This window comes from Festucalex cinctus, chromosome 20, assembly GCF_051991245.1.
Source record: "Festucalex cinctus isolate MCC-2025b chromosome 20, RoL_Fcin_1.0, whole genome shotgun sequence".
In the NCBI taxonomy this organism is placed as follows: Eukaryota; Metazoa; Chordata; class Actinopteri; order Syngnathiformes; family Syngnathidae; genus Festucalex; species Festucalex cinctus.
The window spans coordinates 21189352-21215365 of NC_135430.1; the positions used below are offsets into that span (position 1 = coordinate 21189352).

The following is a 26014-nucleotide window of genomic DNA, read 5'->3' on the forward strand; positions in this document are numbered from 1 at the left end:
TTCTCCCCCCAAAAAACAGGGAGATGAATGCGTTTTGGAGCGTTTGCAGAAATCACAGAGGCAATGAATCAGGGTTAATAGCAAAATGCAAACACTTTGAAATATATAATCACAACTAATAGTTATGATGCAGAACACATAAACAACAGCTTAATTTACTTTTGGCCATAAAAGTCCACATTTTACATCCTGAATAGACCTGAAGGGCCACAAAAACTGAGATTAGCACGGGCATTTAAAAAACACAAAACAAACATTGCTGATAGTCTTTCACCTATTAAACATCATTATTGGCCTTGCATACTCATAAAAAGAGGGGAAATGTTCACAGCCAAGCCATTTTTTCAATCTGCCTCAGTTTCTGCAATTTTAGAGAGTGTTTACTTTTTTAATCTACAATGTGTTCTCATGCGATTTGGTATTGCTTTATCTTATCTGTATTTGTATATTTTGTTGTCCCCAGCCTCCCAGCTGCATATGTGAGACACAAGCATGAAAACAACATCCTGTAATGTCTTGTGTCCTTGACTGTAATAAGTTAACAAAACTAAAATTGAATCATGGGTCTCCTATGACACCATAATTTACCATCGTGCTCGAGTTCTGCTGTGACCTTGCTCAATTAGATGAACTGTTTTTGTCTGGTTTCTTTCTAGACACCTTTTAACTCTTTGACCGCCAAAAACGTTTAATAACGTTTAGTAAAATCACAATGTATGCCGCCATGAAGGTTAAGCGATGTCAACTACTTTTTAATTTTATTTTATTTTAATTTTTTTTGAATATATCAGTGGTCAGTGCTACGTCCAAGTGCAGCGCAGCCGGGTCAATGATTTGTGAAATAAAAAACACACACTCACTATGGCCAGCAGATGGCAGCGGTAGCCGGTCGGGCCCTAACTAGAGCTGCGAATTCCAATGAAACATGACGCAATCTGATGAAATAGAACGTTTTCAAGGCTGACGTGAATAATCAAAACCTAATTTGACGGAGCGTCACTAAACAAAAAAATATTAGTATCAACGTCACTGTTGTGGATCAAATGTATCTTTTCAATATTCGCTCAATGTCACTCAAATGACCTATTTTCAAATGGTGATTACGAAAGAACGGAATAAGGTAGAAACATACTTTTTTTTTTTTTAATGAAAGAATTGGAATGCGATCTTTCATGTGGTACCAATGCTGTAAATGTAGCAAAAGAACATAATATTCAGTTTGCTTCGAAAAATGAGTTAAAATGCTCCAAATCCGCTGGCATTGGGGCTTGTTTTTGATAACGTGTGGCAGTAAAAGAGTTGATACCATATTTTGGATTAAGGTGTATTTTTGTAGACCTATGAAGGCTCCTTTTGTCTTCTGTGGCACTTGATGTAATATCACGGTGAATAGAGTGGGCCATTAGCCAATGATAGCCCACTGTCAGAAAGTGGATGTACAAATAATAGAGAATGGCTGATTTGGAGATAAGAGTACAAGATAATGGAAAAATGGTCGGAGAGACCACATCAATAACTTAAGAAAAGAAAATGTATTTCTATCAATCTATTAGAACGGTGAATGATTCAGGGCCATTTTTCGTTTACTTATGTACTATGATGATTCTATATAAAGATGGACAAGAAACAAGGACATTTGGGATTTAGACCAAACTTGGCTGAACCACAAAATCCCCAAAGCTGCAAAGGCAAACAGCCGGCCGTCTGCAGCACACACACACACACACTGCCAGTAATGACAACTATTGGACGAGACACACGTTGGATCAGAATTGACACAAACATAAACAATGCGGCACTCACCCAAATGTTGCCATCCTGGTGATAAGGTTTCCAGTTCCTTCCCGTGTCACTGTAGAGCAGACGGTAGCGTGTCGTCCAGTCGGAGCTGCTGTAGCGACCTTGCGTGGCGATGCCGCTCAGTTGCTTTCTGGAACCCAGGTCCACCTCCAGCCACTGGTAGTGATCACTATCCAGTGGAGACCACCCGCCAGCACCTGAACAGTTCATCACATTTCAAGATATAAGAAAACCCTCAGGCTAAATTCATAATAAAGGCTTATATTCTCTTCTTCTAGGTCACAACACTAGACAAACATTGTTTCCATGTTTGTACTGAATATACTAAGGGTGTGAATTGCCTAGTACCTGACGATTCGATTCATATCACAATTCACAGGTCACGATTCGATACCGATTAATCCTGATATGAATTTACAAGTCGATTGTTGTGATTTTTTTTTTTTTTATTCTAATTTAGAAAATACTAAACAGTAAACTTGTACAGTGTAAGATTTGGATGAAAATGCATTATTTATTCATCGGAAACTTCCATCTTATACAGGTTGTAATCTGTTTCATGTTTGAACACCATTGAAATAAAATAATAAGGCTTAATGTTCCGTTCATATAACATTCTTCCATGCTCAAGGTGTGAATCCTAACCCGAAGTAAGACGTTTTGTTGAATATTTTTCCATTAAAAATGGAAGTTTAAAAATCGATTCAGCCGCCTATTGAATCGATTCGAGAATTGCGCGATGTAATATCGCGATATATTGCCGAATCGATTTTTTTTTTTTTAACACCCCTAGAACATACTGACAGTACATGCCACAGTGCAGGGTGGGAAAAAAAATGTGAACCTTTGTAGTTAATAACCAGAAATGACAATCAAACATTCTCTGTATGCGCCAGGAGGAATTCTGGCTCTGTCATCGTTTGTCAGGCATCAGAACAGGCCACTCGAGAAGTTGGATTTTCTTTTGGACTTTTGGGTTGTTGTCCTCTTTGATTACCCAACTTCTGTTAAGTCTCAATTTCTTCTAGAAAATATCACGATGAACTTGGTAATTCGTTGTTCCGTCAATGATGGCAATGCAACCAAACTCTGAGCCAGAAGAATAACCAAAAAACAACATGTCCACTTCACCATACTTACATGCACTCATTTTTAAAGATGCTTTCCGGGTTGCTAGGGAGAGTAGCAACATTGCTAAACTTTCTATATTAATAAACAATTTGTCTCACCATGGACTCTGAACAGCATGACTTTTCGAGACACTTTTGTGTAAAGTTAACAATTTTGTAGATACAGGACTGTCTCAGAAAATTTGAATATTGTGGTAAAGTCCATTATTTTCTGTAATGCAATTAAATAAGCCAAAATGCCACACATTCTGGAATCATTACAAATGAACTGGAATGTTGCAAGCCTTTTATTGTTTTAATATTGCTGATTATGACTTTTTTTTAATTTTTACTTGGTCTGAGGAAATATTTTAATATTTTAAGATAAGATATTTGGCTGAAAATGGGGGGGATAAAAAAAAAAAAAAAAGTTGTTGGTATGGCTGCAGCCAAAAATAAAAACAATAACTTTCCTCCTCTATCCGTTTTCATATGTAATATGGCAATTTAAAAGGCAGATCAGCTCGGCACCAAGTCCCCAAGACAAGCTGGAAAGCAGCATGATATTGCCCATAATAACATTCTACATTGAGCGTATGCAGTTACAAGGTCATATGCTGTCGTTTTATTAGTGGTCAGTGTCCAGCAGAGAGCTGTTCAACCAAGAAATAGCAAAGCGTGGGCAAAGTCATATTTTATTTAGCCCTTTACATGCGCAGCCTTCTGGCTATATGGTGATGAGTGACATGGTCTCTTCGGTGTTATCTAATTATGCATAGGTGAGACCTATACATCTCGGAGAAGAGCATTAGTATGGAAGACAATTCAGGATGGATTCCTTTCCGATATTAGCATTCGTGCCACGGTGACATCCGTAAAATTTATGCCACCATACGACGGCATGTGTGAGCAAGTTGCCATCTTGTTGATTTGAAAATTGAGAGCATCTACCTAAACGGTGGCAGCGTTGTAAACAATTCAAAGTACAACAAACCTCTCGTTGTGTCATTTATAGAAAAATGCCATGAGGCAAAGTGGTTTGAATTTCCCATTCATTTTAATGGGTGGGCTACCAAGGAATATGAATTCCCCATTTTATTGGAAATGGCTGGGCTACCAGGGGCGAACAGAGCAACTAGAGAAGACGGCTTGTGTAACATCATTGCTTTCATTTGCTGGAAAGCTGTGTCACTAATTGCAACGTGCATCAGTATAAAACTTAACAAAATAAAAGCATGCACCGCTGTGCAAAGAAGTCACAATTTTACAATAACAAATTCTATTTGTGGTGACTGCGCACCAGTTCTGATTTCCAATAAACGCAATGGGCTGGAGTCATTGAATTGCTTCATGTTCTAATTAACTTACTCTTAAATTTGAAAAGAAAAAAAACAAAAACAGTACTGTTCCAAAAACAACGTCCAACATGGAACACTACTGCAACCTCGTGGCAGAAAAAAAATTACCTCTATGACTCATTGTTTTACAGACCACTATCTCGATAGCAACATGGGTAGCCATTGCCAAGCCATTAAGATTGTCACCTGTCACACTTTGTGCTATACGAATACTTAGCTCAAACGAAGCAGAGTATGACTCATTGTCATATTACGTCATTCACCGTAAAAATAATGAATTGTTAGCGCCCACCGCTGTGATTGGCAGGCCAGCAAATGTGCGTGTGCTACAAAGGAATTGCGCAAGGGACCCATGAGAAACCAAAATAAAAAGGTAAAATATCGACACTAATGCTCTGGTATCGATCTGAAACTGATACTCACTTGGATCGATCTGCACAGCCCTAGTGAACATTATATAAAGGGAGAGTATTAGGGGTGTGCCAAAATCCATTCATAGAAGAATCGAGATTCTCATTTCTTAATCGAATCGATATTAATATCCAAAAATCTATTTTATTTAAATTAGAAATGAAGAAGAAGGTGAAAAGGCAGTTGTAGCCCACATGCTGTTTTTGTGGGAAAAAAAAAACAAAAAAACCCACTAATGTCTATTTGTCATTTTGTCTTGCAAAGCAGACTGGAGTCGATCATGACAATGTTGTGCATATGTGTAAATTGAAGCAGAAACCATTTGCCTATCAAATAATGTTGAATTGAAAATCGTTTGAATCAAGAATCGAAAATCCATTCTGAATCGAATCGTAGACCCAAAAACCCGAATCGAATCGATTCCCAGCCCTAGTAGAGAGTATACTAAGAACACTTCACAACTGTGAAATCAGTATAAGCACGAGTGGATGGCTGATCGACGATACAAGCCGGCCATATATTGATTCTACAGTATGTGATGGATTTGCCATTGTAAAGGATGTAAACAGATAAATGATGTGCCAATTTTGAAAAAGGACAGTTAAAAGTGAGTTTCTCAGGTCAACGTGGGAAAGAGGGAGGCATGGAGAAGACGAGAAATGGAGGAGCCATTAAGCTTAGTGCAAGGGGCCATGAGGAGAGATTATATCACGTGATAAAATAGTGTGAGCTTGTCACCCCTTGACAAAAAATCCGATATCTTATCCAATTACACAGCTATTATGCTCCAGTTGACAGATAAACCCGACCAGGATCTGTGGAATGTCAATCCCTCAAAAACCCAATTGCTGCAGATCCATTTCCCCCGTGAGATGATAAAACACTATCAAGAGGGAATGGGTGGAGGGTGAGAAATGTACGTGGGGTGAGCAGAGTGACAGTGAAGGGTAAACAATTGGCGACGGTGAAGTTAGCGGCGCGGAAAGCGGTTGAGGCGACGCGACGCTTTGAGAACGATTGTAGGAAAGGAGCGTCCGAGTGAATGACAAAGATGGCGCAAGGATGAGGAGGGAAAGAGGAGGCTGAAAGACATGGAAGAGGAAGAGAGATGAATGAGCTAAGCCAGAAAAGGGAGGCATGAGAGCAGATTTTATGGCTATGGTATAGCGAGAGATGAGATCGCAAGCGGATGGGATGGAAGAGGAAAAGAAAAAGGGGAGCGTTGTTATGGTAAAGTGATGGATGAGGGTAAAAGTGGAGAGGTAGAGGCAAAAAAAAAAAATGAAAGAATGAAAAACCTGTGTGAAGGAGAGGCAAAAATGAGCCCATTGAAAAGTGATGAGAGAGTTTTACGCCAAGTAGAACACAGTTGCTTCAAATCGCGTGAAACGCAAAGCAAAAAATTGGAAAAGTTGGAGCTAAAAGTCGGGACAAAAGAAGAGAGTGGAAAGTCATAAACCATGACTGCTCACTCGTCAATAAGTGCTGATGATAAATGGAAGGCCGCTGCAAGAGTGTAATGTCGTTTCATTCAAAGTCGAGCCTCACCTTATTGGAAACTTTTTTTTTTTTTTTTTGCCACATTCTTTAAGTCCATTAATAAAGTCACATGACAAAGAAGGTAATGGGATATTCCGTTGCCCTTTTGTTTGGAATATGAATGCTCGATCACATCAAACCTGATCCTTCTGGAAAGATGGCGTTATAATGATTTAGTCAAGCTTAACTGAGAAGCTGGCACAGTGCAAGCAGAGATTTTGATACAAAAAGGGAACCATTTGAGAATACTTCATATTTACGGACGTGCATGTATGAAATCTTTATCATAAGGCTGTGCACAAAAATGTTATCCATCAATCCATTTCCTTGACCGCACAAGGGTCGCGGGGGGTGCTGGAGCCTCTCTCAGCTGGCTTTGGACAGTAGGCAGGGGACACCCTAAACTGGTTGTCAGCCAATCGCAGGCACAAAAATGTTATGTTAAAAAAAAAAAATGTACAAAAATGTAAATTTGCATGCACATTTGAGCTGTAATTTAATTTAATCCAATGTTGTTTCTTACATTTACTGCTGTTCTGTCTCAATATGATGATGCTAATTTTGCACAGTACCGTGTTTTAGTGATGGACGATTTTATCAGTTGATTCTTTGGTATTTGTTAATTTGTAAGGAAAATTATTTCGTAGCTATTGAGGCAAAATGGAGTGGACTTACTTGGTGCAAAGACTCGGGCCCAACCGATTATTCTGGCAGCTGATTTAATCAGTCAATATTAACTCTTAAAATTGGCAAAAATTGTCCTCTTTTTTTTTTTTTTTTTTTTTGTGTACCAGTTTTCTTTTAACACATTAAAATACTGCAACATAAGACAAAGATAATGAAATCCCCCTGCCCTAAGAAAAAAAAAAAAAAGAAAAAACACAGATTTTTACTTATTTTTCAGTTTGTTGTAAAGTTAAATAAAAACTAAAGCAAATTTCAGAAAGTGTTAGCAAATGTTTTGCCGGGCATCCATATCTTAATTGTTACAAATGTTAAAAGACCCCAAAAGTTACATTATTTGTTATGTGTTTTAACCAATTAATGTTGATTAATCACTTATTGGCATTTTATTCTGCCAAATATTAGAATCAGCCAAAATACAAACATATCTTGAGGCCAAAACATTGCAAATCCCTGCAGTCAAGTCCCGCGACCAAATCTGGCCCACCTCATCATTTTATGTGGCCCACAAAAGGACATTTTGTTCATAAATTGATTCTTGATAATATCTAAAACTACAAATCCATCAATTTGTTATGTAAATGTTTTTCTATGAGGCGACAATTTAACATTTATATGCGTCAGATTCTTAACGGTCCTCTGAGGGAAAACTTAACTACAATGTGGCCTGTGACAAAAAATGAGTTTGACACTCCCAAAATGACATCATTTCTACACTGGCAGCAAGCTTACTTTTAGTCGGTAGTTGTCACATAATATTTATTACGGAAGATGGAATGTGAAATATGTCGGAGTTTATCTTAAAGTTGTTGGAATGCACAATAAAATTGGCTCATTCTGTGAAGCAGCTACTGCAAATACGGTGATACAATTCCTGTCGTTTTCCCCAATGGCGATCGTTTCCATCTGTTATGTACATTTTGTGACGCATCGTACTGCGATCGTCTTGTAAAACATGGATAACCACAAAGTTGTCGTACTGTTATAATGTCTCTCCGGATACTCTTTTGTCATTTTCACCTCCAGAGAATGTTATCTTTCACTCTGTGTTGTCAACATGCGGTCTTACTATAAAAGCTGCCACGTTGCGAGCTCAAACTTGACTGCGGTACAAATCTTGTTTTGTTTTATCTTCATACAAATAAAATAAAAAGTCAGAGTTCCAGTGCAATCAGAAGGTCCAGAATCAGCTTTAAAATCAAAATGTTGACTGTACGTAGTAGGGATGTCACGATATGGGGCAATATCGTGATATTAAAACTGCCACAATATCGTCGTCGGCATATATTTAAAAGGAACACATCTGTTCAAAAAAAAAAAAAAAAAAAAGTCAGGTTGACTTCCATTTGTGCAGTTCTAGCACCCTCCAGTGGCTAGTTTATTAGTGCAATTTAATTTGCATTAGGCATGTTTTGGCCTTCTATTCTAATCGTCAGATGAAGGGGAAGCTAATTTGCTTGTGAAGCGATCAATGTGTGCTTGCATTAGCAAGTAAGTGCCTCAATATTATTATTAGAGATTGTAGGTGGTTTATATGCATTGCTGTTACGTACAAAAGAACAATATTGTGCTTTTTTTTTTTTTTTTTTAGTATGAGCTCTTTTTTTTTTACAATATTGTAATCTTTTTTTTTTCAAATATCGCCAACGCCCCCACAATATCGTGATAATTATTGTATCATGAACTTCATATCGTGATAATATCGTTTCGTGACGTTTGGACATCGTTACATCCCTCGTACGTAGATGAGGGAACATTGAAAATCAAATGTGTAATTTTGTTATAACAAATGATTTAGTACTTACAAAATATACATTCTGTTGTGAAAAAGGCTGGTGAATAAAAAAAAAAATATATATATATCTTGCACACATGGATTGAAAAGAGTGACCAAAAGATGGAAAAAAAGTAGGCGGAATATGTACTGTAAGTCGACAAATTTACGTGAATGCGAGTATTAGTAAGTCGAGAAGAGCGTACTATTGACCATTAGGTGTCAGTGGGAGAAAAAAAAAAACGAAGGATGTGTGAGAGACTGAAAAGACACAAAAAGATGAAGCGCTGCAGGAATGAGATGAGCAAACGCTGTCATATGGAGGAGAAAGAGAGGTCTGGATAAAGGAGAGCCAAGAGGTGCAGTCAAAGGTGAGCGCCATAGGGAGGGGAGAGGGAAGTGACAAGAGCTTGACAGACTAAAGGGGAGATGGAGGAGGTGAGGTGGGGGGGGAGACGGAGTTAGCTGAAGTGTTCGTGCAAGAAGAGAGAGCGCAGGATAGAAGGGAGGGTGGGGGGGAGGAGCGACAGGGGAGCGCTGTCACCACCATCCTCTCGCCTGTCACATGCACAGATGTTCGGGGCCGAGAGAAGGAGGACGAGGACGATGGGGTATGAGAATGATGGGAGCGGAGAAGGTCAAAGAAATGAGTTCAGCTGGGGATGTTGAAGGAGAGGAAAGTCAGGTGAGATCTCGAATGGCAGGAACGTGGAGGGATCCATTCTCTTAAGTAGTAGCTAGCCACAAGAAATGTTTGCCAACTAAAAGAAAACTAAATCAAAACACGCACAGCGAGCAAACTAAAAGACACAAGTTCATACGTTAATACAATAACAAAGTAAATTAAAAAAAATACAGAAAATTAAATCTAAACCATTCGCATTCACATTTTTTTTCTGTAGAACTCAACCAATTCACTGAAAAACTCAACTGTCCACCTATATTGTGTATTTTTTTTTCTCCTCTGATGTTAGCCAGTCGTTAGCTTTGGCCGCAATTAAGCTAATAGCCTGCTTGAAAGCAAACAGTAACATGATGGAAGATTCCAGTAGAGGTCTTAGGGATGATGCCGGAGAAAGCAAGGCGGTAAATTTCTAAAAATCACACGATTGAACTCAAACACGACATCCACTATATGCGGAACGTAACTTGAGCAAACGCAGAAAACAGGGCAGTGTGATTCCTGTGTAAGCCAGGATAACTAGCATAACAACAGGTTGATGACATGAAGGTTTCAAGACAAACTTCCTAAAAAGCTTGTTTTCTTTATGCTCGGTGTCTTCGGACTAAAGTTACATGCATGTCTTTTTTATTTTGTGCTCTCCTGATGTTAGCGAACCAGATGCTAGCATTGGCAGCCAGCGAATAACGTCCAAAATGATGGCAGATTCTAGTAGAGGTCCAAGAAATTCTGAGGTTGACTGTGGAGAAAGGAGTGTGATAAATTCTTCCCGATGAGACATCAATAGGACTTCATCGCTATCTCACCACGCCTGCATAGATTTGGTTTTCTCTCACAACTAAAATGGTGATGTAAATGTAAAATTAATTGAGCGCAAAATGTAGATTGGGATGCTGGTTGCTGCTCCTCTCGGATGGCTTGAATGCAGGGAACAAATTTGGCTGTATATTGGGGAGAATTCTAAAGCATGCATACCTTCACCTGCAGTTCGATTCAGTATAAGTGCTCCACCAAACGTTTGCCTTTTTTCAACAACTCATCACATCTACATCACTGCAAATTACAAAATAATAAAGTTAAAATGATGAGAATTTGTGGCCTGAAGATTATAGAAACACGGGGGAATATTTTGGAGCAAATAAGTGGGATCATTGCTAAAATTGACTGCCTTTTTCCAAAACTTAAAGCCGGGTATATCAGCCGTCATTTCTGCCTCAATTCACAGCATTCGAGAAACCCTCGACTGTGTCATTAGAGCCGACCTCAAGGAAAGCTATGAAAGCTCCCTTTGCTTCCTCTCAACTCAAAATCAAACGGCGTTCCGATGCCTCAGCGTGTTTCACCACCGGCTTTTCTTGCCTTTGTTCATCTCTTGTTAGGCTGTCAAGCCGACTCCCTTCTCTGTTGTTTCTTGCCAGAGAGAAATGACCGGCGCTAACCTAGGACAACAAATCACAGGCCAGAAAATGCTTCCGGCGGAGAAGAATGAGGGGAAAAGGGCACCCAGTGCGAATCAAATGGGGCAAGTTTAAGTGTGAAAACATGGCATGTTGCGGGTGCAGTATAATTATCGCACACAGAGAGGAATGAAACGCATTTAAAAGTATCCACAGAGCATTTAACTACGAAGACATCAGGCTGAGAAATGATCTTGGACAGCACAAAACCTACGGAAGTCTGTCAGAGCGAGAAATAAAGTCATGCTTGGAGACAAGTTAAATGTATTGCAATTCCACTGGCTGCCTGTCATGAAGGAATTGCTGCAGCTCTGCTTTGTTTAATATACTAAAATATCCTTTCATTCTTGTCCCATGACATCCAAATGTATGGTCCCTTGTTTTACAAAATAATACAGTCTTCTGCAAACAGGATGGTGCTGAGTTGGGTTTGGATGCATGCCAAAGCGCACAGTTCAATGCCAAGTACAGTAGAAGTAGTTCTGACACAGTTGTTAGTCCAAAGAATGTGTGTGTGTTGCATAGTAATGCACACAATGTAATTAGTCAAAAGTATAGCGGGGGATTTGTATTCATTTTTTTTATACCCTTTAATTGGCCTATAGCACTATTTTCTCTGCTTTTATTTTGGCGAGCTACTACGTGAATATATATATATATATATATATATATATATATTAGGGGTGTGAATTGCCTCGTACCTGACGATTCGATTCGTATCACGATTCACAGGTCACGATTCGATTCGATACCGATTAATCCCGATACGAATTTATAAGTCGATTGTTGCGATTTTTTTTCATTCAAATTTAGAAAATACTAATCAGTAAGCTTGTAGAGTGTAAGATTTATATGAAAATGTATTATTTATTTATCTGAAATTTCAGTCTTATAGAGGTTGTAATCTGTTTCATGTTTAAACAGCATTAAAATAAAATATTAAGGCTTAATGTTCCGTTCATATAACATTCTTCCATGCTTAAGGTGTGAATCCTTAAAAAAAAAAAAAAAAAAAAAAAAAAAAACGATTTTGCCTATTATTGAATCGATTCGAGAATCGCGCGATGTAGTATCGCGATATATCGCCGAATCGATTTTTTTAACACCCCTAATATATATATATATATATATATATATATATATATATATATATATATATATAGACATAATTCTTCAGCTAACCAAATATGCATGAACTTGTAAACTTCCCGTTCACTTTTTAGATATGCAGACAATCAACCAAACCTTGATCGTTATCATACAATATTTCACATTTGTTTTTATCTTGTGTCGATTTACTCTGCTGTCTTCTGACAGGTCGATATTGTAAATGAGACGCTGTTTCTCACTTGCCTACCTGGATTAATAAAAGTTGAATTAAAAAAAAAATGAATACAAATGTATGGTAAATAATGACCAGGCACAAAAACAAAATCAGTATGAGAAAAATTGGCATTATTAATTTGCAACACAGCTTGAGTCAATTGTGCCATGTTTGTGACTGCAAGCTAGTGCAAGACGTTATGAAATTAGCTTGAAAAGGGGTTAAAAAAAATGACAAAAGGAGCACTATATAGAGAGAATAACTTAATTATTGTGCAGCCCATGTAGTCATGAGTACTTCATCATAAGGCGTGGATTAATGAGCTTCTCCAAATTTATTATTGAACCAGTCTTGTATTTTCATCGCCGTTGGAGAGATGAGTTTTGACGTAAATACTCGCAGGCGAGTCATTTAAATTTCTGTCATGTCACCAGGGAAGAGACCTTCACTGTCAGTGCAAAAAAAAAAAAAAAAGTAAGTGGGTGAGCATGTAAAATTTGTGTTTTTGTGCAGGAAGGTTTCATCTATTATGCGTCTGTGGAAAAAAAAAAAAAAGTATCGCATAGCAACATGAACACAGAGTCATCATGGAAATGAATTGCGATGCGAGAGGGTTCTGAGAAATGCAGCAGAGAGTTAACAGCTGGTTTGCCCTCTGCCAGTGCTTCATCTTTCTGTCACGGAGCACATGGAGACGCGGTAATTTAATTATGAGCGGCCCGCCATTATCGACGGATGAGTGCGATGGCTCAGGACATCAAACAACTTTGCGAGATGACACGCAAGACAAAAAAAAAAAAAAAGACGGATGGGGATAATTGTCAAGAAGTGACAGCACAGTTGGACTTGCAGTGATGTCACTCATTTCAATGAATTCAACTTTTTTTGGGAGAGGGGAAAAAAAGAAAAAAAAAAGTATGTTTTGAGTTCTACGGAGAAAACTGAGTAGGATTGAGAATGCAACTTTAGTAATTGGAGGGAAATGAGATGGAGGAGAGGAAAAGAGGAGGCGGAGTCAAAGAAAGACAGTTGAATGAGTAAAGAAAGAAGAGAGGAGAAAAAAAAGGAGCCATGACAATGTCATTTATTAATTATTGTTCTTATTCTAATTATTATTATTTATTAATGTCACTTATTCATAACATTACTGTAATTGTAATCATCTACATGTATTTCAACAACAATCTGGTCCTATTTCAGTCATTGGCCCAAGAAAAGTATCTGGCCCACTCATCCCTCCTCACCTTCATTTCCTCTGTGTCCTCTCGCCAATTTTCCACACTCTCTCATTCCCTCACCTCTCATCTATTTTAACCTGTATCCACAAGGCATCGGTCTTCGATTGGCAGCACACTTGTGGAGAGTGCTGCAGATCATGTGACTCCCAATATGAAGCTCATCAATCGCAAATGTGCCATTATGTAAATTGACTCCGTTCAAAAATTGTTTTGTGGCTCTTCCGCTGACAACGAGAGTGCAGTCAGTTTAAAAGTGGGTAGTCAGAGTCCTGATTTCATCCCCACAGCAATCTGGGAGACTTCCACGCCGTTTCATTCCAATGCGAGAAGCCTTGTCTATTGCTTGAATTCAATTTCATTCGTACAAATCAATAACTTATCCCTGCCGATGTTTCCACTTTTATACATAAGCAACCTAAAGTGATAGTCTTATCTCACACTCACTGTCGCATCCTCCCAACCTCCACGGAGGTTTGCGACTGGAGGATAAACACGGATGCACACGTCCACTCCGACACTCGAACCCGTAAACGTATGGCGCAACTTAATAACTGCCAGACTCCTCAAGCCCAGCCAGTCAACCACAATATTTTGTATTTATTTTTTTTTTGACAATATTACTGACTCATCTAAATATGGTGCTCTGGTTGATACTGTGTTAGTAGAATATGAGTTAAGCAAGCAAAATCCATTTTTATCCATTTCAGGGGTTCGGGTTCAGCAAGTGACAAAATGGCCGCCCCCGAGATGGATAAAAAACGGCTGGATTTTGCTTCATAATTCCACAAATGTAATATTAATCAGAATGTCATGTTTAGACTAGTGAGGTCACATATAAATTATTATTGTGAAGAAATGTTTAAGGTTGACATCCACTTAAAAAAACAAAACAACGAAATAGCCTTAAACAGTGAAAAATGTGGTCGTATAAAAGGATCACAATTGTGCTGTAGAATGATTCAGTTTTTAAGCTACATTTATAGATTTATGGCTCTCAAGTGTTTTCTTAAGTCAATCCACTGCTTCGGTTACTTCTTTCAAGCTTTTCTTTTTTTTTTTTTTCCATCTTTTCAACGACGTGGCATAAATCTGATCATGGGCAAGCTTGAGTAGTTTTGATATTTATTTTTTGATACAGGGAGAAACAGCCGACTTGATTTGCAGCCAATTCAAGCGACTCCTTTTACGCCCTTTAAAAATCAACCCTTGACATGCAGAAGCAGAAACTCATTGGCTTATTTTATGTCTATAATTCAGAGGGTTCTACGCACATGATCATATTTGTGAATAAAATCCGATGACGTGCAACACACGTATCCGTAGAGCTCAGAATCTGTCTGCCTGCCTGCATCTTGATCAAATTCACCAAAATCCATGTTGCACCACCTGCGCCAAAACTTAGACCTGATTTCAGCGGTGTAACTTTTATCTACGTTTAGCCACCAAATTGACAAGACTGTGAATTAAAGTGCAAACGTCAGATTTGATCATTCTGAATCAGTGCTAAATACTATAAATCATGCTAAATGCAGAAAGACTGACTGTTGCATTTCATTCTTAGGAGGGAGACCAGCATGAAATATTTACATGGCCTGAGCTTGAGGGTGTGCACGCTTTAGTCGATAGATTAAGTACAGCATATTTCAATTTATTTTTTTGTGCAACAGCCCCATGTGACTGGATCCATACTTGCACAGGCTCCATAAAATGTCAACCCCTGAGGAAAAGAAAGAACAGAAGAAGCCCCAAATGTACTTCTTGTTAACCAATGTGCTCATTCAGTGGTTCATTTCGTTTTCATTTAAATGCCAAATGTGATGGGAAAAAAAAATAATCGATTCCATCATTACGGGGGCATTTTCTGGTCTTTCCTTCTCCGCAGGTTTTAGTGAACGTGTGCGTGCCGGCCTTACCTCCTCGCCTGTTGAGCTTGGCATATCCGGCTGCGTATCCATTTGAGAAGACGGATGAGCTGGAGAAGGCCGTGTGCGGCAAAGGGGACGCCAGAGCCTCGTCACATTTTGCTGCGAAGAGAGAAATGATACGATGACCCGGGGAAGCAACGATGAGGGAAAAAAAAATAGAAGATGAGGATGATAGGTACTGCACATTGGAGGAATTAGAAAAAAATATGTTTTGTATTTGCGCATTTTTTGTTCCAATGGCCCACTAACTATTAAAAACTTTCACTCCTTGCGAGGTAAAACATTCCAAACCAGCAGAAACATCAGCACGGCTGAAGGTTGAAACAAGCTGCCATGTGAGACGCATGACTGACAGGTCATGTGGATTTGCATGCATAACACTGCCAAGTCTTTTTCTCTGTCAAATAGTAAACCGAAGAAACGCAGCCTTGCCAACCACAACTTTAGTTTTTTTGCACTATATGTGCAATTGTTTAATAAACACATATACAGTACAGTACATCAGCTTATTGATGTCATTTTTGAACGGTGACATTTTGGTTACAAAGCCCAATGTTGACACATATAACATATACAGTAAGATATATTTTCAACTCACTTTTCTACCAGTAAAGCTGCAGAATATTTTATACAGAATTGCTTTGAATTCTTATGAGAACAGACTGCGTATTAAGAGTCAACTGTGTTTTAATATTTCTTTAAGAACATTCTAATTTCACAAAGCCTCCAAAATTTCTGTCCCAATGTGCGCTGCGTCTGGTAAACAAGTTTTCAACAAGTAAGTATGATAATGTCGATGCAAATTGCTTTTTAAAAGCAGTTACAAACTCTCCAAAGTACTTTGTCTTTTATGACTATTGAAGTGCATAATTCAACAAGTTAATCTATTGGGAGGGGAAAAAAAAACAAAACCTGTCTATTCAAATGCACCTTTTTTTAACCCATAATATAAGATTGTCTTTAACGCTGCAGAGAATCCATTTACGATATGAATTCCGCCTTCACTCTTCATTGGAGTTTGAGCTTCAGCGCTACTGTTTTGGCTAGCAAATGACTTAAACTGGATTTAGCAGTTTATTAACACGTTGGGGATGTTTGATACCACTTTTTTTCTGGCCGAACGAGTACTATACTCTTTCGTAGTCACCAATCCCGATACCACTTGTACTTCTGATACATTAAATCCCCCCCCCCCAAAAAAAAACAAACAAACAAAAAACAAATGACAGATTATTTTATTTCTAGTTACTGATTGTAAAACGGCCACAAGTAGGTGACCATTTTGGTAATCAGTATTGATAGCATCAATAACCTTATATAATTCCAGTTACTATTTTTTTACTACCCTGCACAATTTGACTCTTTTTTTAGAGTGGGACCAAATAGACTCAGTTTTAGAGTACTATTTACACTTAGAATAGAGTTAAAGAATTGAACAAATAAATAAAATAAAATAAAAGTCACTCAAGGGTTGAAGAACCAACTCAACCTTCAGTTTGTGAGAAAGCTCCTGCTGTGTGCTAATATATCGCTTATGCCGAATCGTCCTAACGCCGAGACCAGAAATGATGATTTCTGCAACCGTTCTTTGCAGTTGAGAGGCTGCATCAAAGCCTTCTGTATGCTCTAGCATAAAAACAAAAAAACAAAAAACAAAACAAAAAAAACGTATAAATACGTCTTTGGGACACTTAGAACAAAAAAAAAACAGACTTATACGTTATTGGGAGTAAATGAGTGTGAACAATGATATACTGTATTTGAAATTAACCAATAGAGATTTTCTGACAAATTAAGTGTAATTGGTTCATTTTTTTGTGGCACCCACGACGATCTCTAAAGAGTCATTGCAGCCTCATTGAGAGTCACTAGTCTCGACGAATGAATTGTGGACGGGGGGACATTTGGCAAAGATAAAAAAAGATTTTGTATTGCTTTTAAGTGTGAGCCAAAACAAGTCAAGATGAAAGGAAGCTGCACCGTGTTTTTTTTTTTTCTTCATTCTACAAGGACAGTAAGAATCTTATCACTATGATATAAACACACATAAAGCAACAAACACACTCATTTCTTCCACTACATTAGCTTTCACCTAGAGAAATGTGGTCTGTCGGGCCAGGTAGACGCAGTCCATAGCTCTCTGTCACGGCCCGTCGTATTGTGTGCACCGGCGTGTGAGAGTCAGATTTAGAGCGGAGACGATCGTTTGCATCGTGCGCATGTTTGTGTTTGTTATATGTGTGTGTGTGTGTGTGTCGAGGGGCTCGGCCAGTTGGCTGGTTAGACATATTATGCAGTGTCACAAGTGCACTCACAGAGTAAGAAAAATAAATAAATAAAGCGCACCCAAGGCTCAATAATTTGTGTGTGTTTCTGCATGGGAAATAGTCTGCAGTGTCCTTCATGGAGAGAAAGTAAAGTGTATATTTTCTCCGCCTGTTACGGCACGGTAACACTCCAACGCGCATACAAAAGTAACGAGGTCTCAGGCACAGTCGAGTTTAGTTTGGGCTTGTAGCACATTTTATTACAATTATTTGTTTGCACTACTTTGGCCTTTGTTTTAGGATTTAAGAATTAATCAGCTAAAAAAATTAACATGTAATCTGGGGAACCTGAGTCCTGTAATATTAATAACATTAAAGCCATTGGAAACCAACTTTGCATAACCCCCCCCCCTACCCACTCTTGGGGGTCGTTGCAAGAACCAAGACGAGGACAAAATTCTCTCTGACCCTCCACATCCTGGTCACCACCTCTTCCAGATCCTTCTCTCAGGTAGGCGATATTGAACTTATTTTTACTATATTTTCTGTTGGGTCAATCTGATTAGATTAGTTAAGTGATGCACGGTAGGTAATATGTACATCTTGAACACATTGCATCAAAGCCTTCTGTATGGAGCATAGAAAAAAACGTCTTTGGGACACTTACAACATAAAAAAAATAAAAATAAAAAAAATAAAAAGTATTTACACGTTATTAGGAGCAAATGAGTTAAGGATGGACATTTTAAACTTTACTGTGAACTACTACTACTACTACTTGAGACAGAATCAAGAGCAAGAGTAGCAAGGGGGTGGTGTGGCTCAGTGGTAGAGTGGCCGCCTCTCAACCCAGAGGTTGCGGCTTTCATCCGATGCCATTGTGACTATGTCGAAGTATCTTTGAGCAAGATATTCAACTTCCTGTTGCTCCTGATGCTGCGTCATCAATAGTAGAATGTAAAGTGCTTGGAGGGCTTCGTAAGGTGGAAAAGTGCTATATAAACAAAGTATTGAATATAGAATTTAAAAAATGACTAACCAATGGAACTCTACGTCCATCACAGACAGACGCCCTTTTTGTTGCCGAACGATGGACTGACAAACAGTTGGGCCTAAAATAGCGGTGACAAAGCGTGGGTAAAAAAATCAAATGATTGACTGACAAATACAGTTTGATTCGGCTTAGAAATTGACGGGCCGGCGCTGACGAATCATAGACCAGCAAAATTTTGTAAAACGGCCACCTGAAGACACGATGAACCAATCAGTTCCACACAATGAATGAACTGGATCTAAATGACCAGTTGATATAGATAATATAGAAACATTCATATAAAAAAAAAAACACACACGCTTTGCACCGATAATGCTGGTGCCTAAATGGTTCTCGGGGTTCTGACGCGCTGATGAATGCAGACAACTTGGTCCAAAGTGTTAAAAAGTGGCTCCCTGATATTTACCCATGTCTCAAGTGCAAAGAAGGATTCAGTATGTTTGGGCACTTGGGGCTCAGCAAATGTCATCCTTTCCCAAAGACTGCAACAAACGAGCATGTTGTGCACAAATGTCTGATCAACAAAAGGCAGTAAGAAAAGCCAAAACAGAGCGTGAGAGATACAATGGAAGAACATGGCGAGAATGAAGGCAGCGGCTGAGAGCAAATGAAAATGGCTGTGGACCAAAGTCTTCATTCTGACACTTTGAGTCAGGTAAATAAACTAAGAGTGGGGGAAATAGGAAGCAGAAAATGTGTCAAGCTGACTGCCAACATTTGGGAGCAGATCCACATTAGGATTGGCTACTTCCAAAACGACTTTGATGGAACGTCTCTGGTGCTCGAGGGGGTTGGCGACAACAAAAAGGTAACAAAGATGAGCAACCTAAAATCAGGAAGCCACTCAACACAATGCTAATGTAGCTCCCACATTGACCTCTCTTATAGATCTAATTGTTTAACATGTCAGCTGCATGGTTCACAACTTCTATGCATAAATGCATAAACTAATGCATAATTCACAAATGACACACCGAGAACGTGTTCAACAAGCTCGCGCGTTTAAAAGGGTCAGAACATTCAGTGCTCTTTTCCAGACCACCAACAATAACGGCAATCTTTATTTAATGACAGAAGAACTTCGACTGTGTTGTCAAGTCTGCTCACTTGACAGCGCAGACTGCAGAAGTTTGGGGACCTGGGGGGCTTTTTGTGGACTCTGGTCATGAACACAAGTGCAAGTTGTCAAAAGCACGAGCAAGCTGCACAGACGTGCAGACCGACTCTCTTCAAGTGTGGGCGAGTTGCTCCATCTGCGTTTTCTGCTCTCTGGCGGAGCTGGGGAAAAAAAAAAAAAGAAGACCCTTTTCTTTTTGCTTGTATTCATTTATTTATTACACATTTTAATCACGTCGACTGTCTGGTGCAGATGCAGAGGTCTTTCGCAAAATTGGATTTCGCTTCGCCCTGATGCCCTCCCCGCCAAATGACCTACTTTTTCCTGTTATATCCACGAACTAGTCCATCTCCGTTATTATATTTTGATATCCAACGGAGGTTTGGTACTGTGTGACATGATCGGAGTTTGGGCCGACAAGATTTACAGGTAGAAGCAATCTGAGTGATGAGCGCAAGTTACAAGGACATAAAATACAATACACAGTTTCAAAAAGAGTAAGTAAACAACACACTGTGAATAACGAGAGGCAAAACATTGCACATTACAGATTCCAGAATCACTGCTTTCATCCGTTGATTGCAAAAATCATACAAACTTGTCTTTGGTTCATTTTCTCAGATATAGTGAAATCTGTGGAATTAGGCTTAGAACCATAAATAATCTTTCTTCAGGTCCACTGCAGTTGTAATTGCTTGCTCATAGCGTGAGAACACTGTGCAGCCGGCAGTGGGAAAATATACAAATCTAATAATATAAGATTCTTTTTTTTTTTTTGGTCTTATTGTTCCAGTCGATAGCAATTGGTAGCTGTTGGACATGATAGTAAAAGAAATGAGACCGTGGCATAAAATACTTGAGTGTCCAAGGCTAACAGGATAAGCTAACATTTACTGTATGTGCTTCATTGATACAACCAACTCCACTTAAAAAAAAAAAACAAACAAAAAAAAAACAGTGTCAAAAGCACAAACACCAATGAGCTCAACACCTTGCTATATTTTTCAAAATGTTATCGTTTTATATTTTGTGTTGACTCTGGCACATTCCTGAGCAAGTGCAATAAAAATGACAAGTGTTAAGAGTCCATAGTTCGTTTCTGAAGAAATGGCAAAAAAAAAAAAAAAGAAAAAAAAAAAAAAAGAAAAAAAAAAAAAAAGGCAAATGACACTACCAAATAGACAGTGTCTAAATCAAGGTTGTGTCAAATATCTTTGCCTAATATACAAAAAAAAAAGCCAGTTGGATCTGTCGAATGAAAGCATATCTGATATGACAATGAATTTCCAAAGCTTTTTGAACTCACCTGCCCAGTGGAGAAGTGGGCACTTGCTAATTAGCAATCAGCCACATGTGCATGCCGACCTGTACACCTGGAGTTGCACGACAGCAACTCCCAGGTGGTTTTCAAAAGACAGGATGGGACAGGCCAGCACACAAAACTAACAGATGTTTCACCACATCCAAACAGCTCTTCTAATTGCCGTTACATATGGTGGTGACCATCACTTACCTTATAGTATATAATGTCCAATCATATCAAAATGGATTTTCTGGAAATTAACTTTCAGTGTTGGTCATTGGAGGGCACTGCATGTTTTCTAGGCTTCTCTACTCCAACGCACCTGATTCAAGGATCAGGTTAATTGTCAGGCTCCTGCAGAGCTTGCTGATGAGCTTAAATATGAATCAGCTGTGTTGGAATCGGGAGGCCTCGAAAACCTGCAGGGTTGCGGCCATCCAGAGATTCAGTTTGACAACACTGGTATAGAGCTAAATTCTATTTGGTGTTTGGGATTTACTGTACGTTTGGAAAGATTGAACTGATCAGTGTCCCTTGAAGTGAAAATCCTACGCACAAGCCCTCAAAAATGACGGAAACATGGAAAGTGCCATTGTGGAGTCAACATTTTTGACTGGTGAATGCGTATGAGAGTATTTGAGAGTATGTTGCAAATACGTTCGAACATACTCGCTAGTACGTTCAAATATACTTGTAGGCTAAATACTACATAGCATATTTTTCCCAAAATGCCACTGGGTATTACTTGCACAAAAAAAAAAAAAAAAAAAAAAAAAAATTGTTCAAAAATGGAATAAATAACCTTATTTATTTGTAACTCTTATGATTTATTATTATGTCTGCATTGCATGACTTAGCTTCGTCACGTTTCCCATAATACCGTGGGGTATTACACGTGAAAAATATGCTGTTTGCAGCATTTAGCCTACAAGTAAAACGCATTTGTGAGTATGTTCGAACATACCTGCGAGTATGTTTGGACATATTTGCGAGTACGTATTTAAACTCATTTACTCCCAATAACGTATAAATACGTATTAAAACATTTTTTTTTAATTTTTTTTTTTATGCTAGCTAAAGCATACAGAAGGCTTTGATGCAGCCTCTCAATGGTAGTTATTAAACAAACGGCCAGCAGGTGGCAGCAGAGCAAAGGAGATCAACCAGGGCCATGGAGAAAAAAAGCTCAATTACTTACAATTTTGAATAGATTTGTGAAAACTGATTAAACTTAGCTCTCCTTTAATGCTAATTGCTGCAAAACGGAATCGGTTAGAAACATGCTTTTTTTTTTCCTGATGAAAGAAGAGACTTTAATCTTTTCTAGACTTTTCTAGTATTTTGTCTCTCACTTTAGATACGTTGATAATGTTAAGGCCTGCAAGTGTACGTGCCTCTTGTTGTGTATTGCACACCTTGTATTACGGTCGTTTCGGCACAGTGTTACATTATGAATCTTGGCCCGCACGGATCCATCAGCAGGGGTGGAAGGCACAGACTATCCAATTTCAAATCATGCACTACCTCCAGTGGTGGCTTAAAATGACAATTTATCTCAATGATAAGGTGCCAAAACTTTTCTTTTCTAAATTTGAAATGAGTTTTGTGAAAATGCAATATTGAAGCCACTGGGAAAATGCATTTGAGCTACATATACTAGAAAAAAAAATAAAAAAATAAATAAAAATAAAATGTTTTTCAAACTGGCTCTCAGACAAAGACAAGTTGCACCCACTAACTCTATGCGTCTGTTTTTAGATGTATGGCGTACAAGTGGAATCCATCTCCACCCGCCTAAGGATGAGGTACGGCGTTATTATATTCTCTATCTATTCATCTCTCTCGTACATTGTTAACACCGCTCCATATGTCACCTCGTATGATCTCTTTCTTCATGTCTTTGAAGACGTTACTCATTTACTCAAAATGTACTGGCGAGCCTTTCTTTTCTCTTAAAGTGTCACCATCTCTCCAAGTGGATAACACCGCACTCAATTTTGCCTAACTTCTGACAAGACACAGTCAACAATCAATTTCGCACAAAACGTCATCATTTTCAATGATCGATTCGTCAAATAATCAGCTCATCGATATGAAATGCTACTTTCCAATCTACCATTCAGTCACATTTCATGTATTTGTGTAATGAAACTTGACTTTTTCTTTGTACATAACATGCGCACACTTTGAATCAGCAAGTCCAATAATGTGCTCACATATCTGATGCAATCACATTCTGTTCAGATTCAATAACGCGTCTTGCTGTACTTAATGTTCATCTATTATTGATCCCTAAATTAAAGTCCTGCGCAGATGAACGGTTCTCTCCGTCATCGGTAATCTATGCTGGTTTTACTGGATTTTACTCGTGATGACTGTGAAACCCTCAGGTAAGAACTCTTCCGGTATTTTTTTTTTCTTTTCCCCCCTTCACTTTTAGAAAGGCACAGTGCCCCAAGGGATAGATCAATTCATGTTCTGTCGCGTCTATTGATAAGGCTATTTAAAAGAGACACTAGGTAAGAGGGATGATTCATTAAAAGCCTTAGTGAACAGATATATTTCAATATAATGTTAAAGGTCAAATATAGTACAAATATAACTGGAGACAGAAATATTTTAATTAGCACAAGCTGGCCAAATACCAAGAAGCAGTTTGCCAGTTGCCAATCCAAACAGTTTAAGCGCTGAGGTCTTCAAAGCCGCATTTAAAACAGTTTGTGGTTTTTTTTTGTTTTTTTTTCCATATCAATGTTAAACTTTGCAGGGCCTTTCGGGCACAGGATCTCTGGCACTTCTTAGCTACTCGAGTGGAATTCCCGTACATTTATAGGGATGTAATATATCCCAACATCACGATACGATATTATCACGATATGAAGGTCACGGTATGATCATTATCACGATAATGTGGGGAGGTTGGCGATCCCAAAAAAATGGTCACAATATTGTAAAAAATGAGCTTATACTAACAAAAAAAAAAGGACAATATTGTGCTTTTGTATATTACAGCAATTCTTATAAACAACCTACAATCTCTAATAAAAATTAATATTGAGGCACTTGTTAATGTAAGCGCACATTGAGTTCCTCCGCATATTGACCTGGTTCACAAGAATATGATGTGCCCATCTGACCATTAGAGTGGATTTTAAGGCCAAAACATGCCTTGTGAAAATTAAACTGCACTAAAAAAAAAACTAGCCACCAGAGGGTGCTAGAACTGCACAAATGGAAATCAACCTGATTTTTTATTTTTTTTTTCATATGTGCAGCTTTTAATATTGCGACAATATAGTGCGGCAGTTTTAATATCGCAATATTACAATATTGCCATTATCATTACATCCCTATATATTTTTTATATGAAGATTGTGAGCAAAAAAATGATAACTGTCAAATGGCTGAAAATGTATTTTCAACGTGGATATTTAAAAAATCTGGCCATTGTAAGGATAAGTCAGACAACACTTGTCGCTGGCCCGGTAAAGGATTGATTGCTATTTTAGAGTGGCAAAAACTATGGAGGACATACGCTCAAAAAACACACGTCCAAAAAAACGCTGCATATCACTTCATTGGCTTTACTCATTCATTGACTTACATTGCATGATTCTGCGTTTATATTATCCTCCCTTTTGACCTTTTATGGGCTGCACTCCAGGTCACATCAGTTAGAGCAGCATGAGTCAGTCAAGCTTCAGCCGAGACCAAATCTGCTCCGAGCAGCATCAATCATAAGCCTCCAGCTCTCACATTTATACTACCTGGAAGGGAGAAAGCATCCGTGTTTGAGAGTATCAGCGTTTGATTTTATGTACGCAGAGCACCGGAAATCGGAGAAAATAATGTTGTTTTTGCTAAAACCAATTTTGCCTCCATTTCTTCGGTGGAAGTCTTCACGACTCTCACGATAAATTGTGCAGGAGCGTTAAGAGGCCACGTCACAAAAGCGCAGCTTTCATTTAATTTGCACTGACAATCTGCATGCAATTAGCTGCTGATTTACGAATGCAGCAGCTCATCTAGCAATCAGCGACTGGGACCGGATTCTCGTTTTTGCGGGAAAGAGAGTTCAAAAGATTACGCTTTCCAAAATATGGGAGAAAAAGACTGATAAATCATTACAATTATTTTATAGTTACTTGATTTAATTTTTCCCCCCAAGCAGCATATGTGGAAGGTCACTACTTTGAACTGAAGGTTTTGTGCAATGCTCAACACTGGAAAAGTGGATTATTAATCCGTTCATGTGGTTAATCTGGTGGAAATCGCTTTCATTCTAAATGCTATTTAAAATATTATTCAGGTGTCAACCATACTGCAATTGTACAAAAGTAAATAAACAATGATGTTTTGTTTTGTTTGTTTTAAAGCAGACAACATGTCATTTAAAAGCTGTTGATAATTTTGTACTCGTATGTGCTCTATATTTTATCATTAACACAATTACATTACATTAGTTACGCTATAGTATTTTTTTATATAGTGTATTATTTCATACTCTCAGTTTTGGTTCATTTAACAGTTATAGGTATAAATGTACTTTTTATGTTATGAACAGTGAAAAAAAAATAATAATTATTTAGACAAAAAGTTGTGACTGAGCAACATTGTACAACTTAATTTATGATAAGTTAAAGCCAATGATAACTTATATTTGATCTTTCAATTACTGTAAACAAGAGAGGATAACTAATGAGAAAGAAGAATGGATGTTTACGAATAAAACCCTGAAACTATTTTTTTTTTTAATTTAAAATCATGGCTGAACAATAACAATAAATGTATATAAATAAAATGCCTACCTGTTGTTCAACAGCTTTTTTTTCTGGAATGCCAACCAAAGTCTCGTTTCAAATGCAAAATATTTTATTTTAACATCTGTGTCTGAACTGTAGTAGAAACAACACGTTGTCATAAATAAAATAAAATGATAATCCCTAAATGTATGTTGATGATAAAAATGTGG

General features: G+C 38.2%; 1 protein-coding gene and 1 long non-coding RNA gene across 5 annotated transcripts in view; one reads left to right on the forward strand and one right to left on the reverse strand.

The window, feature by feature from the left end:
• The window catches only part of cntnap2a (contactin associated protein 2a), a 232632-nt gene that overhangs the window by 137530 nt on the left and 69088 nt on the right, over positions 1-26014 (reverse strand). For 3 of the 4 annotated variants that reach the window (XM_077508750.1, XM_077508751.1, XM_077508749.1), the window contains 2 exons: positions 15290-15400; positions 1804-1997 (listed from right to left, as the gene is read on the reverse strand). In XM_077508750.1, the coding sequence (XP_077364876.1) occupies positions 1804-1997; positions 15290-15400 (305 nt within the window). Of the gene's footprint in view, positions 1-1803; positions 1998-15289; positions 15401-24646; positions 24810-26014 lie in introns of all 4 variants that reach the window. The other variant, XM_077508752.1, reaches the window with a different exon arrangement.
• LOC144009192 (uncharacterized) lies at positions 21468-23286 on the forward strand. The gene is made up of 3 exons (XR_013280860.1): positions 21468-21658; positions 22801-22847; positions 23001-23286. It is a non-coding gene; the product is annotated as an uncharacterized LOC144009192 (long non-coding RNA).